Source organism: Neopelma chrysocephalum, unplaced genomic scaffold (genome assembly GCF_003984885.1).
Source record: "Neopelma chrysocephalum unplaced genomic scaffold, ASM398488v2 Primary Assembly neopelma1_97, whole genome shotgun sequence".
NCBI lineage: Eukaryota > Metazoa > Chordata > Aves > Passeriformes > Pipridae > Neopelma > Neopelma chrysocephalum.
Window position 1 is genome coordinate 541,031 of NW_020897760.1, and position 16,861 is coordinate 557,891.

At 39.7% G+C, this 16,861-nt stretch overlaps 1 protein-coding gene across 18 annotated transcripts in view; it reads left to right on the forward strand.

Annotated features, from left to right (window-relative positions):
• The window catches only part of NFIA (nuclear factor I A), a 410,570-nt gene that overhangs the window by 346,387 nt on the left and 47,322 nt on the right, over positions 1-16,861 (forward strand). For 7 of the 18 annotated variants that reach the window (XM_027694338.1, XM_027694337.1, XM_027694341.1 and 4 more), the window contains 3 exons: positions 2,040-2,126; positions 3,163-3,201; positions 11,625-11,753. The exons of 4 other annotated variants lie outside the window; for them this stretch is intronic. In XM_027694338.1, the coding sequence (XP_027550139.1) occupies positions 2,040-2,126; positions 3,163-3,201; positions 11,625-11,753 (255 nt within the window). The remainder of the gene's footprint in view (positions 1-2,039; positions 2,127-3,162; positions 3,202-11,624; positions 11,754-16,861) is intronic. 7 more of the 18 variants (XM_027694345.1, XM_027694348.1, XM_027694353.1 and 4 more) reach the window with 4 other exon arrangements.

The window sequence follows — 16,861 nt, forward strand, 5'->3', positions numbered from 1 at the left end:
TTAATATTTTAAGTACAAATTAATATTTTAAATCAAATAAACCTGTTGTGTGAACTAGTAAGATACTTGAACTATATCACACATTATTCATTTATTTTTGTGTGAGTGCAATAAAAATTTTACAAGCTGTAATCTTGTTCTTTTAATAGAGAGAAAACTATGCAGAATATGTTGCTTAAAGTATTAGATAAGCTGCAGTATGTTAATCAAATATTTTCATGATATGAGGGCAGTTGAGAAAACTACAATTTTTGCTAATGGCACTGGTAAGTAAACGGATCTATCATTACATTGTCATGAAAAGTGACATTGAGCAGAAACACCCTGCCAATCCCTAGAAGATAAGTATTTAATGTAATTAGACAGACACTGTCTCCTTTGTTGAATGTAGCATTAATCACCCAGAGAAGTCCAACTTTATATGAAATGGCTTTTTCTGATATGTCTTTGTATTAGAAAGCTTCTTATATGGTTTTGCCACAATGATATATTTGAAGAAATGACTGCTGTAGCTTTACGGGTTTCCTTATGACATATCTTGCTGTTCTGTGTTTCATAATATTTATTTTTTTTTATTTAGCAATGTTGCATTATATAGCTGTGACTTGTTCCTAAGTCTAGAAACCTGTGTGCAATTGGAGCTGAACCTCTTTGAAGCAGTTTAATGCATTCAACTTATGAAATATAAAAGCAGCACAAATAGCTTCCGATATGTTCTTCAGTCCTTTCTATGTGATGTTAGCACAGGTTCATTGTTATGGCAAAAGCAAAATGTTTCTTACCTCAAATGCTAGTCCCTAATATCACACATAAAAAAAAAATAAAAAACCCTTCTTTTTATGAAAATCTCATTGTTAAATGGATGAAAAATGTTGCCCCCTTCCAGAATTCATTGGCACTACATTTTTTTTTCTTTTTTTTTTCTCTCTTCTGTTGCTTGTAATTTGTACTGTGAAACGCTGTCTGGTTATGAACTGGTATCAATTTGAGTCAGTGCACAGCTGTGTCTTCCCACCTTCTCAGTGGTGCCGAGGGCTTTGAAGGAAAAGAATAGGGTTTAGTCAGAGATGACAGGGGACTTCACCGGGTAACAGGTGGAGGTCAAGTCAGTTTATTTGTTGGGCTGAACAGAGTGCAGAGATGAAAAATCTTTGCCATAATAAGGTTTAGGAAGAAAATGCTGACTAGTCTAAGCTTTGATTCCAGCTGACAGATCCTTTTCTAGTGTTCATTACTTGATTTCACAGTCCAGGCAATTTTAAGAGACTTAAAATTATGTTTCTGCTCTCCTCTATAAAACTTTTTGATCACTTTCTAATTTTTTGCTTTAAGTAAAGTTATATAGGGACTCCCTGATATATCACTCCTGCCTGTAGACTCTTACAAAGTCAATATGCCATAAAAATGTAAGGATAAGCTTTTTTTTTTTAGAACCCTACTTTTACTGATTCTTTTAATAAATGGAGTAAAAAATTCACATGTAGGCACCAATTTGATTAGAAAATTAAAACTTTCTAAAAACTCCTCTGAAAAGTGGATGTTAAAACAAGCAGGATGCTTGAGAAGGCAGTGTTCCTGTCTGGGAATATGGGATTTTTGTGTTGCTGGTAGCAGCATTAATGACGCCGCACCAGCCCAGTGTGCTGAGTTTCAATCCCTGAGTACCGGTGAGCCGTGCTCTGTCCTGAAAGGGAGTCACAGCAAGACCCCAGAGAATCAGAGCAGAACGTCCTGACGTTATGTGGCAGTGCTGGGACCGGGATGACCTGTCGGCATCGTTGCATGTCACTGCAGCATCACAAAGGGATTTCAGAGGGCTGAGCTGCGAGGGTGCGGGTCTCTCCTAGTTTAGTCTCCTGCCCTTCCCTGTGCCAGCTGCTGGGAGGGCAACAGAGGCATTTCTCCTTTCCCACCCTTTTTTTTCCACCACCACCACCTGCTTCCTACCTGCTGGAGTGGGCAGAATAGGATTATCTTTAGCCATTTGCTAAAATCTTCCCCCTCAGACTTTCTATTACTTCTGCATTCATTCTTTGCAGGAAGAGGAAACTCACTGGTCAAACCCTTGGACACCAGAATAGTTGCATGCAGTTTCCCAGGGAGCCAGATAGCTCTAAAGCTTCCCAGTGAGTGACAGTTTCTCTCTTCTATTCTTCTGAAACATGTGTTTTACACATATACTGAAAAATGTTAATATCAATTTACAGCCAGATTCTTGGTTTTTTTTTTTATAAAAAAAATATCAAATCTCCCAAAGTATTTACACTTAGAGCACCTCAGCACACGTCACTTTTTTACGTAGGAAAAAGTGTTGGATGCTCTTATACACATAACATCATTGGGCTGGAAAGCTGTTAGCTCATTCCGAGTTAGTGGCAAGAACGCTGGACTTGCCAGCACCAAACTGTGAAACCTTTTCTGTGTGACTGGTAGAAATCTCATGGGGGTAGAAATCCAAAAACGGGGAGGAGGGGGGAATGTAAATCTGTGCATTTGGATTCGAGCAGCTTCAATACCGTGATATCAACTTTGTCCTAGAAGTCCTTGAATCACAAATCATTGGGAGAGTGTTTTGGAGAATTATCACTGTATGCTTTCCCTGGTCTTTTACTCTTTTCTAGGCATCCATTAGTTCCCACTGTCAGAGAGAGGATTCTGGACTAGGTGGATCCCTGTAATCTGATTTGGCATGGCTATTTTTCTGTGTTCCTAAGCTCATGAGATCAAGTTATGTAGGATTATTTCATAATGCCAGAGCAGGAGTTTCTGAGGTTCGACAAAGCTATATAGCAAAGTGTCTGATAAAAGAAAAATCCTGTCCCATACTGTAGCTTTCTTGGTCCAGTGAAGCAGCATCCTCATGCATACAAATCTTGTAAAGTTGCTTCTGATAGCTCCCTCTGTCCCTTCATTTTTGCAAGCTAAAGTGCCATTTTCCTTTTTACAGCTTAATTGAACCTTAATGCACCCATTTTCTGCAATGTGGTATTTTGGTAATTTTACTATTTGCTTGTAAGTTTTCCCTTAAGCAAACTGAAAGCTTCCCCTTTATCACTTCACTGGGCCAAGATTTCACACAGTATCCTGCTTGCTACGAAATATGATAGTGTTCTCTCTCACCTTGTTTCTTTTTTCTTCTTTTACTTTCTTTTATAAAATCAGGATATCTAAGAAACCCTGAACACCGCGGAGCACTACATGGTGGGTGTGCTTATTCAAACAATGCCAATGCTCTTGTTCTCGGTGCACAGACATTTTGTGTTGGTTGGGGGGGATGTACCAGGTGTCCCTCTCATGTGGATTCTCAAGTGTCTAGTAAGGACAGAGCTCTTGCCGAGCACTTTGCCAGAGTGACAGCGCTGGAGGGAGCACTTACATGTCACCTCTGCCCTTCCTGTGCCTGTTTTCATGGAACTTGCAGGGAGATTTTTCCCTGGGAGCCCTCTGCCTCTCTGTCAGGTGTGTTTTCACTTGTTCCATGGGTGAGAGAGGTGTTGGGCAGCTCACATGAGCAGCATGGCCATACACGACTCCTCTGGAAATGATGCCAAAGCCAAACTGCTGTGCTCTGTCTTCCATCCCAGAATCCTAAAGCCACTGGGAATGCAGAAAAGTGAGCCTGATTTCTTCACCTGTCTGAGAACTCACCTGTTGGAAAGCAGTTTAAGTCTCTGCCGCCTGGGAACTGCTGGTGGCAGGTCTGCAGTGCCATTCCAGTGGGCACTCACCGGTGTGCAACTGGAAACGGGCACTTCCCAGTAAAGAGCACAACAGTTGTGTGTTACCTACAAATTATTTTTGGTGTTATGGAGAAATAATATGACTTTTCAGTCCTGTGACTCTCAAACTCAGATGGTAAAAACACCAAGAACTACCAGATAGCAAAACATAACAGTTCCATGAGTACACTCCTGAGCTGTCAAATTATAAATCTGTTGGTACAATGCACGTGAATTCAGTTTGCAACATTTTCTTTCTTTGGAATAACCTATAAACTCTTCACCTCAAATTGTGCTGAAATCAGGTGACTTTACAGTCCGTGGTAAATTATCTGAGCTACTTTTAATCCTGACCACAGCTTTTTATTAATTAAAGCACATGTTCAATGGCAGTGTACACCGATTAAATCTTCAAAACCAATATTAGCACCAAACTTAGTCTTGTCATCATAAAAGTCATTTGAAAACATTACCATGCAGTAACTGAGGTCACAAGTCGAAAAAATCTGCATATTTACCCATCTCCATCTCATGCCTGGGGCGTTTTGCAGCCATCATTGTTAAATATAGCCTGAGTAGCCAATGGTCGTTTGATGACATGCAAATAATGAGCAAATGATTTTTGAGGAAATTAAATAAATAAATAAACCCAAAAAATTCTACTCTGTCCTCTTCAGTTACTAAAATTCCCTTTAGTATCACTTGCAATTTAGCATCCATATGCATCCCAGGAAGATATAGTTGAAACATAAATCTATTCTGGGTCCTTTACTTGCAAAAATATCATACCTCAGCTATAATCATATGCAAAGACTTTTTAGAGGGCTTTGTAAATGCCATCCAAATTTATGATGGCATTTTTTGCCTTGCAGCTATAGATGTTCCATCCCCAAAGCACCCACATAAAGGTATATTCTCCTATGGATGGCTGCAGTTTGTCCCTGCTGCTATATCTAATCTGCCAAGTATGCTGAAAAACTCTCAAGTAGCATTTGAAATGAAACAAATGTAGTCATGAATTTTAGACGAGATGTCTAAAGACGTCATTAGCCTTTTTTTTTTTATTCTTCTTGCAATATATATTTATACAATGCAAAATGATGCCAAAGCTAACATTAAATCAAAGGGAAAATTGAACTGTTATCCTGCTGTTTATTACACTTCTCATTAAAGTTTTTAAATGTAACACTCATTAAATTGTATTTTTAAGAAATTGGTAGGATGTTTAGTACTAGTTTATTAGTTATTGAAAGAACTGCTTGGGTGACAGAGCAGGAATGAAGTCTAACTTAAGTGATCTAAAACATATCCAGATGATGCTGTAAACATAGATACAAACAGATAAGGTAATACACTCTATGGGAACGTTGTACCAAACAATTTAAGACAGACTTTAATGGGGTAGAATTTTAAAATAATGGGCAATATTGTAGTGCTCGGCTTTAAAATTCTGTAGGCAAAGTTTTCCATCAGTATAAATTGATATTTCTCCTTTGTAAGTGGATTAGTGCTCACTTACGAAGGAGAAATTTCAACCTCCTTTTTCCCTAAGTGACATCAGAATTTTGATTCTAACTTGAATTATCATTTTTGGCTAAAAATTGCTGAGGAGTCCAAAAGCATTTAAAACCTCAAGCCATTGAATCCATTTAATGCGCCTTTGGCACCTCTCTCTCTCTCAGTCCTTTTTGAACATTCTGGTCCTCATTTTAATCAATCTCTTTTTATTAAGTTCTTTGGCTCATTTACTTGTACGTGCATTTGCTTTATTTTATTTGGAACATTTCTTTTGTAGTGTCTTGAAAAAGAGTTGTGACATTTCTTTTGGATGGCTTCTTAAGTATCTGGCAGTCACCTATGATACGATGTTGATGGGTACGGATAGATTAGCTCTGTTTTCCTGATGATCTGTCAGATGTCGAGTTCTGAGGAAACTGGTTGTGTGTGTTGGTGATGCATATGCAGTAGTTTGATAAGTGGATAGAGGGGGAGCTTTCATTTTTCTTCTGTAAAATCACTGTTTATTAAGCTGGATTTAGCCTTGTGAAGCAAGGTGCTCGCTGGCAGGTAGTTAATCAGTGATCATGGCAACTCCGAATGCAACCAGGGGAGCCAGTATCCATTCAGAACATAGAAACTAAAGAGCACTTCATTAGGATGAGTGAATTTCCATCTGTGTTGTATTTTGTGTATACTGGAGCAATTAATACAGTAAACTGATGGATGGCAGTTAGTGTGATTGTATCTCGGCTGATGACAAAGTTTGTGCAGCACTGAGCAGAACAGACTTACTATGACTGGCAGGAGTGTAGCCATCAACATTTCAAGAAGCTTGAAATTAAGGATTCCCCAGGAAAAAAAAATCTAGCAGCTGATCAGCATTTTTGTTGATACTGATTTAAGTGAAATTGCTGGAATAATTTGCACAGAAGGATGAAAATTCCTTGAAAAATTCTTCGCATGTATCAGGTTTTTATTTCAACAGCCAACTTGTTTTTCTGCATCATCTATTTGTTCTGCATGTTGTTGAGTTCATGGTCCACCTGATGATATCTGAGCTTGTGATTCCTTTTCCTAGTGTGCCTTGAGAAGGAAGATCCAGACCATATTTCATTCATAGCTTTTGTAACAAAATCTCCTTCAAGAGTGTAGTGGGAATATTGGGGTAATTATCCAAAATTTGTCTTTGGAGGTAAATATATGAGCTGGTCTACCAATGTGGCTAACGAGAGATGGAATTTTTGTTTAAAATGTGTGCAGGCAGAATAACGGTAGTTGTTAATGGAGTGAAATTGGATATAGATATAGATATATATATACACAGGTATAAATACAGCTATAGATTTGGATAGAAGGGGTATTGTTCTCCTCTTGCTGTGACTCCATTCACTCCATCAAAGTTAATCCTAATTTCAGTCCCTCTGTTAGTAAGGCACGTAGGTACATGGAAAAGAGGTTCACAGATATTTATTTGTTCTGGGAAGGATTTGTGCATTCAATTCTCACGCATCATTTTCTGGTCCATTTAAATATATATCAGCCTCATACATGAACATTTGAAGATCTTTAGCTGTACTCAAGGAAGACTCTTATGTGGTGCGTTTCTAGTACTGGCAAACGTAAGGAGGTAGAGGAATTAAACCCACTGCAATGCTCCAGTGCCCCTTAGAAGATGAGGAACATGAAGTATTCCTGTGCACTCACTGATTAAACTTGGGCTGGAGGTTTGCGAAGTGCAGAGTTTTCGAAAGTCTTACTACGGGACTTCAACATCTGTGCAATGGCTCCAGTAACCAGAGTCTCCCAAGGACAAGGATCCCATTTACGCTTGCATTATGCATTGAGCAGAAGGGTGTGATGCATGATGTGGAATGAACAAAATAACTTGTGTGTTTAGGGAAATGCCAAATTAATGAAAATTCAGAAAGCTCTAATGTTGAAAAGGCACACAAATTCCTTGATAGAAATATAATGCTGCTAACAGTTTCAAGATTATTGTTGTCTGAATTTTCTGCTTATTGTGTACTGCAATTAAAATTCTTTTCAACTGAAAAACCAATGTCAAATTAATATTTCCTTTTGGAAAAAAAATACGAAAGTACACATCTTGTTTCATTTAGCACCATCATGGTCTTTGATCTGGTTCCCTCTGTCCAGTGAAAAAAGCAGATTCAAGTTAATGGGAGCAGGGTAAGACCATATATGTTTGGCATACATATAGAATCACATGAACACAAGTACAGTAAGTTAAAGTAACACACCCACTCAGGCTTCCATCTGCGCTTTCTTCCAAAAATCCCTTTATTTTCTTTTTTTATTTAGTAATTAACTTTCCCATTTTTTCTGTAGTTAAAAGCTGCCATAAAATGAAAATAGACTAAGTCTGATTTTCTTCTCTCGCACTCTAAATAACATTCAGAGGAGACTCAGACCTGGATTCTGAAATCTGTGTTCCCTAAAAGTGCCAGGTGTGACTGTGATTTGGACAACCGTACTATCCACAGAATAGTAAGGAACACACTTAAACCCCACCTGGGTTACCCAGCCGTTGTGTTCTGGCTGTTCTTGTTTATTCCTTGCTCAGAGCAGATGGATAGAAAGAGGCAGGGAACGGGGAGGATCCTTGGCTCCATTCCCTATTCACCGGCCAGCACAGCTGAGATGGGCTGGGGGATGTTGTAATTTGTTGCTGCCCTGCACCAGAGAGCAGAGAGAGGAGAGCAGGGACTCAGAGGTGTCCTTAGAGTTGGCACTACCCCTTCCTTGGGGTCCTGTGAAGTGCTGAAATCTGATGTTCAGAACAGTGGTCCCCAATATCCATTGGCTCTTGGGAACAATGCTGAGGAAAGCCGTGCAAGGCAGCAGGATCCTCCTGGGATGCATCCCCAGCTCTGCCCGGAGTACCTTCATCTTTAACTTTTTAATTTCCTGCATCCCTGAGCAACACAGGAGGGGACGCTGCAGGCTGGGGACCACTAAATGTGTTAAAACTCATTAGATATGAAACAGAAGACCTTTAAAACTAGCCAAGAGTCTCAAACATGGGTGCCAAAAATTAAACACCTAATTCCATATTTAGTTCTTTACCTTAGTTCCTGCCTCATAGCTGTTAATATACACCATGCCATCTCACAGGTGGCCTAATTTTCATAGGCACCAGGCACCTACAACTAACTCGAGTGCTGAGACTGCTCACCTAAGTGACTTGTAGTATTTGAAGCTTTTCTGGGTGATTAAACCAGAGTTCCCTCTCTCTCAGCTCCTGAAAGGAGCTTCGATAGAATGACCAGCATTGTAACATATGGCTTAGCAAGGGGAGAAAAAAAAGAAGAAAATGAGTATTAGAAATGGATGGACTAAAGAATACGCAGGATATATCAGGCACATTAACCAAACATATGGTGCTAAATGAGATATTTTTTTTAAATTGCAAAAAAATTGACATTCCTGGCAGTCTCAAGGATAATGTGACATGGCTGTGATAAATTTAGAAGAATGGGACATATTTTGGCTTGTTCTTGGAAACCTTTTTCTTGCATGCCGACTGTATTTCTTCTTTTATTAACCCATTCAAAGAATGTTTGAATTTTGCTGCTAGAGCACCATGCTAGCGCAACATAAAATGTGAATGATGCTAATTGCTTTGCACTGCCTAACTTTCTGTCATCCTCTCCCCTCTTAAAGGACAAAACATGCTTTGGAAATGAGCTGGCAAGCTCATCTTCTTCTTTCTCTTGGTCAATATTAAGTGATGTAATTAAGCTCCTGTTTGCATATTCTTCTGAACTAGGAAGCAGCCATTTTTTTCTTGAGATCTGATGGATGTGATCACTCAAAATAAAATGTGTCATTACAAACCCCAAACAAAACAAAAATATGGTATAGTTGGACTGTTCCAAACCAATACATTTCAAAATACCCTGAAATAAATAAATAAATAAACCAAACTTGTGATAATAATGGCAATCAGAATGATAACAAACAAATAGAACAAAAGTAGTAACAATTATCAGTGCTTCAGTTTGTCTTTTTACACAATTTTACAGCATAATGTTACATTAAAATCTATATTTTCACATGAAAACAGCTGCCTCAACCTTATGAAACCCATCCCCATATGAACATGACACTTCTCAGCATTGTCACACTCAAGGTCATTCATCAGCTTCATTGCAGCTCCTGAAGTTCCAGTGTTTGGACACAATCACATGAACTTGCTACAGCTTTAAACTGTGTTCCACTGCCTCTCTGCCCCTTTTCCCTACCTTGATTTAGGTGAGTCATGCAGGTTTTTTAACACAGGGGCAAAAGAAAAGCTATTTCACTTTTTTAGAAGCTTTATTATCTTTCCCATAATCCTGAAGAGGGTTTGCAGCCAGAGGATATGGGGAAAGCAGGGAGTTCATGAGGCAGTTGAGCCATACAGTGCACAGACTTGGAGATCTTACTCCTTCCGCTCCTTCTATGCTTGCCCAGGGCACAGGTAACTCATGTCCTACCTGGACCCCTGCTGCCCGACCTTGCAGTTGGAGCACTTACATGCTGGCATATTTTACTGTGACCTTCCCTGTACATAAATTCTTGGCTGTCCATGCTATTTTGCACTTGGGGCTGGGTTTGACACTCATTTGGTGTTTCCATCCCTAGTTCTTCCATCATAAGGAAATCCGGGTCAACAGCACCGTTAATTCCTTTGAGTGTCCTTGTCCTGAATATGGACATTCAATAACTGTTACATCCAAACATGCCATTGGAGCAGAAATTCGTCAGGCTGCATTGGAATATTTCATCAAGACACCTTAGTTCAGTCTCCTTTTCTCTCTTCCCCCTCGACTGAACCAATCTTTGCTTTTGTCCCCACTCCAAAGTCCTTAAGACCAATATGAAGAAAAAAAAACAAACCCAGCCCAATATTTTTCTTGCACAATAGTCAGTTCTAAACTTTGATTTTTAAAAGGTTAAGTCTGTAACCTTTTCTGCTGCAAGGAAAAACCCACCACGACAGCAAACCCTGTAGCAAACAGTTTTGTGGGAAAAAGCTTCAAGTACAACACTGGAACTCAAACCATTCCCTTACTTTATTTAACTTTCAGAAATATAAACTGCAAAGCCTCACTGAAACCATTAAGACCCAGCAGTGCAGCATATAAAGTACAAGAAGGCTCCTGCTTATTGCAATCAACATCCCAGGGACTATAAAACTAGTGTTATTAAATAAAAAGTTAATAATATTGCCCAGAGATAATATTGTCCAGGCCTCTCTCTTTACTTTTTAACAATTAAATTCTATAAAATACAAAGTTGGAAATAAAGTCGAATGACTTCGCTAGTGGAAGTTCAACTTCCACGTTATCTGATATTTTACTTTTGCACCTGAAATCTCAACCATTCTCCACCTTTGTTATATACCTATAGATGTGCAAAATGCCTGATGATCTGTATATACTGGAAATTAGGAGTTTTCAGAAAATGTGCAGATAATCAGAATACCCAGACGCATCTAGAACTATAAAAATATAGAGACTAGTACTGACACATTCATACTTTTCATCTATATACTGTGATATTCTTTTATCCAGGCATCAACCATACAAAGAAAAATCTTGGATTTTAAAATCCTGTTGAAATATATTAATTCCAATAATTTCTTTGATGCCAATGGCTTGACATGGCATCAACAGGAGTTATTCTAATACCAAACTGGTCAGATTAGCATCACACCATTTCTGCCTGTCCATGGCAGTGGTTTCACCCAGTGACAACTTAACTCTGATTTTCGTTGGAAGCCTTTGATATAGTTCAAGGGCATTATAACAACTCTGAAATAATTCCAGTGCGGCTTCTAATATCAAGACAAAAATACCATTCACCCTTTAAAAAAAAATTGAAAGCAAAAGAGAAGCACATAAATGTATTACTTTCAAATACCTTTGAAGTCAAGAGAGTAAGGGGAGGCAGAATTTGAACTCAGAAAACTTCATTCTCTAGTTGTGCCTTGAGTCGTACAGCACATTTAAAAGATCCATTTGCAATAATCTATTAAACCAACGAGTGAAAGACAGAACTCATAAAAAGCCTGTAAAAATCCAAATGCTCCAGCTATTACAGATTTCTAAAAATAAAGCAGAGTAGGTTTCAGTAGCAATAATAAGCTGCATCCTATCCATATTTCAGATTTATAAGAAAAATATGGCTGCCTTTTAGTACTCATGGCTCAGAGCAAACCATGGCTGCTTCTGCCTTCAAAAAGATCACAAATAAAAGTGAGCTTTCAGCTTGCTGTTGTGTTCGCTTCATTTGTCCTTTAAGTGTGTCTAGCTGCTTCTGCACCCCCTTTCACAATGCATAGGCTGTCGTTCCATGACCTAGCATTATTAAATTGCACTTATCAATCATTCTTGCCAGGAATGCCATCGCCAACTACATTAAAGAAGTCAGAGAAGTCTGGTTTCAGCAGTCCCTCGCCTTCGCAGACCTCCTCCCTTGGAACGGCTTTCACACAGCACCATCGACCTGTCATTACAGGACCCAGAGGTGAGGCCATACCCAAGAGCCCCCAGGCAGCTTAAACATGTGCCACGGCACCCAGTGTCCATCCCAGCGCCTCTCCATGGAAAACCATCGCCACCTGTGACCTGCCCAGAGAGACGCTGCACTCAGGACCTTGAGAACCCTGAGGGTTTAGGTGTCTGGAGTTTGGTTTTGTTAGGCTGGGATCTTTAGGCAAGCTCCTGATGACCACTCAACAGTGCCTAAGGTGGAAACGCTGGTTTCTGGGGACTTGGGGTTTTATTTGAAGAGGGTGGGGAAAGGGACAGGATGTGTTGCAGAAAGTGTCTTCTGCTTGTGACCATTCATCACGTTGATTCAGTCCAACTGCTTGAGACAGGGACCCATCCATCACTTCTGACCCTCGCCTGTCTTCCAGCACCGTGGCTTTCCTTCTGCCAGTCATTTATTCTCGTGCTGTTGGTGTCAGTGTGCCGAAGAACCGCCTTGTTAGGGGACTCCTTTGAAGTTGATTCCTTCAATGCTTTGGCAGGTTTTCCTCCCAGTACTCTTCTGACTCACTTTCCAAGTAAAAGAAATGTCCTCTGGGTCTAGATGTGCTTATACATTTTTGTTAGAAAGATGCATTTGCATTTAGCCTAGAAAACTAAGTGTAATTCTCAGTTCACATTTGAAAAAGAACTCACTTGGGCACAGTAAGAGACACAAATGAATGAATCCTCTTACAAACCTCTTTGGAAGATACAAAAATAGGAATGAATGGTTGTGACATGTTTCTTTCTGCTATGAAATTTTGTTTCATTTAGAGAAGATTATTAAGGAATTGGTTGAATGGTGAAGCATAAAAAGGCATATTAGCAATTCATCCTAGAAATTATTTGGAAATGTCTATTTGGCATCAGCGTGATTTTACTGAGGGCAGCTTAAACTAGGAGGAGCCTCTTTGTCTGCACAGTCCAGGTGATGTGGTGAGAAGTGGTGGAATTGCACAAAGTTGAAGCAAGATCAGACTTGTACTTCAGGAGTTTTGTGCTTTTTTAAATCTACTTATTGTAGTTTGATTTGTTGTGGTTAATCCATTAAAATTATTCATTACCCTTAGACACACACCTAGATCCTCAGAAGATGTTTAGGCATCTAAGCTCTGTACAAATTTCCCTTGAAATTTGGATCTGAGCTATCTGGCAAATATATCTTCTTTTAAAAGCCTTGCTAATTGGTGATATAAGTATGAATAATATGAAGCTTCCATTAACATTCTATTCAGTGCACATCAGTTGACTCCGAATTCCTGTCTTTTAGAAGTTCAGCCTTTTAGATTCGGGTTGTTGATTGATTACTTAATAGGCCTTCCTTTATTTAGCTATGTTTTACCTCCCACTAATTTTTTAAGATCATTGACTGCCTCTGTCTGCCCCTGTTTAGACCCTCTGTGTTTTGGATTTTTGTGTGGTTGAGAGAGGAAATATCTCACTGGTGAGGCCTTGTTTAAATCTCATCTACAGTCTGTTTTCACAAGACTTTTTCTGTGCACTGGCAGATATCCATCGGCTACGTGAGAAGAACATTCAATGGCAGCCAGAAGTTGAAAGAGCAAATACAATTATTACAGTCCCAAATTTTGTTTGTTTGGAAGGAGATGTCTTTACTAACTCCATAAAGAAGTAGCACAGTTTTTAGTCATCATGGTTCCTAACAGGTTAACCAAAACTGTTCTTCTCCAACATCTTCTATTTTATGATTGTTCACAAAGTCTCACAGATTTTCAGGAAAAAAATCCCTCTGAATTTCTTTAAGTGTCATCATCCTGGAAAAGTCTTCTCTCAGACTTCATTCTTTGTTCTTTTTAGACATTCCTTCTCAGTATTCTTCCACAGCACACCGGCTGTGTTTATTTCTCTGCTACAATGATCGTTCTGTTAGTAAAGGGTAATATACTGAGGTGGATTATTTCCTGCAAATCCAGCTTTGTTCTTTATCCCATTGCCTCCAGTGTACTTTAGGGACAGTAAGCACAAGAGAGAAGCTTTTCAGGTATCAGAAGTGGCAGCATAAAGAGTATAATGCAATAGTATAAGAGGATATAATTCAGCAATTCATATCCACCAGTAGTTACTGCAAGTTGTGCCTCTGCAGAAATGATATAGCACACATATGTTGCATTCTCTTTGGATACAGGTGCATTATGTAAATGGTCAGTGGCAGGTCATTCTGAGGGGTTTTCAGAAAACTAAGAGCAGGATTTAATCTTTAGTCTTCAGAGAGATTTCAGAGAGAGGAGAGTTGTGAGTAAGTAGGTCACCATCAGAGTAAGCTCCTCAGACAACCAAACAATCACAAGAAGGTTCGATATCCTTCTCATGTTCATATGTGCAAGTTTATCACTTGGATGTGTGTATGAGATGCATTTGTAAAGCATGATCAAAATAGCAGAGAAGAAGCTGTAGACTATTCATGGCAGGTGTTGTCATTGACAACCAGTGATTTATAACTTCTCAGGAATATTCCCAAATCTTTCACACGCTTTCAAACATCCCTTAGAATACAGTGCACATCATATGCTGGGGTATCCCAGGATACTGAGTGCCCTTCCCAGTCATCCCCAAAGTGAGTCATTTTGGAAACAAAACTTCCTTGGAGGAGGAGTAGATCCTTAAGAGGATTTCTTAGCTCTGAGATGCTCCATCCAATGAACCAGTTGGAAAACCTCTGCTCTCATTAAATTGTCCGGATGCTCTGTGTTGTGGAGGGCTGTGCACTAGCTCCTCTCTGCACTGGTGCTGCTGCCAGTGCTCGGCCCAGCTGGGCAGTAGCCAGCGGAGAGGATCCGAGCTGGCTGACCAACAGACCAGATGTGCAGTGAGTGCTGGCGCATGGATGCCAATGCTTCAGTGACTCCTCAGTAGTTCCAACAGATGGTGGCAAGATCCAAGTTTCTTTGGTGCTAAGCTAGCAAAGTGATTCATGGAGCCTCACTTGATGATGGCAGTTTTTTGGGCATGACTCTATGAATGCACCATATGTCTTCTCTGGACCAGCGTGGTTAGGACTCAGTGCCTGGCAGATGGTAAACTGATCACCTATAGGGTGCCTTTAGCATCACTATCAGTTTTAGAATTTATTTCAAATACATTCAAGCACTCAGATCTCTTACTCCTACGCAGCATACTTTTGTTACCTGCAAATTAGATTATTTGGTGGTCAGTGTAACTCACCACAGCACTCCAACTTTGCAAAGCCATAGTGTATTGCTGGCACCTCACAAAGTTTCCCAGACCACTTGAACTCTTTACCAGACAGTGAAGGATTTAAATACCATGGGTGACAGCAGTATTTACATAAGTGGTTTTAGGCTTCCATGTATTTCTACTTACACTCTAGTGACTTTATATCTGGAGCTAAAAGTTAAATTGACCACGATCTTGTAAACCCAGGATGTACAGCAGCCTGTGCTGCAGAGCATTCAAGCATTTCCACAGAATATGACAGTGTGGTTCCTGCAAGCCAAAAAGCAAAGAAGAAAAGGCAAGTAAAGAAAAAAAATAACAATGAGATGGTATGTTAGGAAGATAAATGAAGGAGAAACACAATTACAAGAGGCAAGAAATACAGCACAAAGGGAAGAATCCGAGGAAGTGGGTGTGTGAGCAGAAAAGAAGAAGGAATGAAAGTCAACCAGTGGACTGGTTTCCATTATATTAATTTCTCCATAATTACCATCGTCACTGAGACTTTTATCAGGACAAGGGCTGCCAGGGAAACACTGCAGGACAGTACTCACTGTTCGTGCCAAAGTGGCAAAAACTTTATGTCACATATCTGGAAAGATATTGTGCCCTTCTCTATCTAAATTCTCGACTGGGTCACCAAAGTATCAGTGCCTGTTCGCTGTCCTGTCAACCAGCTTCAAGTGAATCAAAGTGATAATTCCTGCTGCACAGTGTAAAAAGACATTTTGTAATATCCTGTTCTGTACAACTCTTAGTGGCTGCTCCTCAGTGCTGTCAGCTGGCAGACTGGTGTAACCTTCTACTTTCCTTTGAATTTTGACAAAAACAAAGTGGTGCAACTTCATTTTGATACAGACACCTCAGATCAAGGGATGGTAATGTCAGATAGCCAAAAGAGGAGAGTGTCACACCACAAAGGTGAGAAAGTTGAGGTGAAGCCATAAATAGCACATAAAAACCCTCATCTGCCCATCAGATGAGTTTACACGTTCCAGTTTACAATGTCAGGATAGCTGACTGTGTAGGGGAAGATTTTGATTTTCTCCACTCAGTTTGCAATAATCTGGTGTCGAAGGAAAAGCAGTTTCTAACAGATGGCCTCAAGGTCAGGGTTTAGCAATGACACGATCCCCAAATTGCAACCGACTGCAATGCCCAGGCAGGGAGGACAGGGAGGGAGGTTTGCAAACGGTTAAAGCTTCAGTTAAACAAAAGTCAGGAACCGTGTAATTAAAACTCTACCTTTGTTGTATTGTAAAGAGTTAGCCTGTGACATAGGAAACATTTAAAGGAGCAGGCTGTTCAGCTAATTTGTGTGTGAGTGAACTGCTTAGACAGTCCTATCCTAAATTAACTATAAGACCACCCACCGAGCCCACCTCATAAAGGGCCGTGATTGCTCAGCTTCATTTTGTATAACCATTCAATAATTACTAGATAAATGCATAACTAAAAGCTCTATTACACTAATAATTTGTACTGAGATAGATGTGTGGGACACCATGCTGGGTTAATTTGTCATCCCTGCAGCAAACTTCTAAAGAGGGCTCTTTTGCAGTGGAGTTGTGTTAATATGTTGCTCCAGTGAGGACATGTTAGAGCAACAAGATGACTTGGTCGCTTAATCTCCTAAAGAGGCAAAATGCCTGGAGGGTAAGTGCCAGAAAGAAGAAAGGGGGGTGATTACCACAGTGGACCCAGATTTAAACTCATCCTGACAAAAGGAGCTGATCTAACTGAGCAAAAGAACGAAAAAAGGGGAGTGTTAAAAACACTAATAGGATTTCATGCATCCCTAAAAAATAATATAAAAATAAAGTGCTGCAGTAACAGTGTTTTGCCCATGCTTTTACTGACACTGACTTCAGTTTCTTTGCTGTCTTTGATGTATCCGTGAAGTTA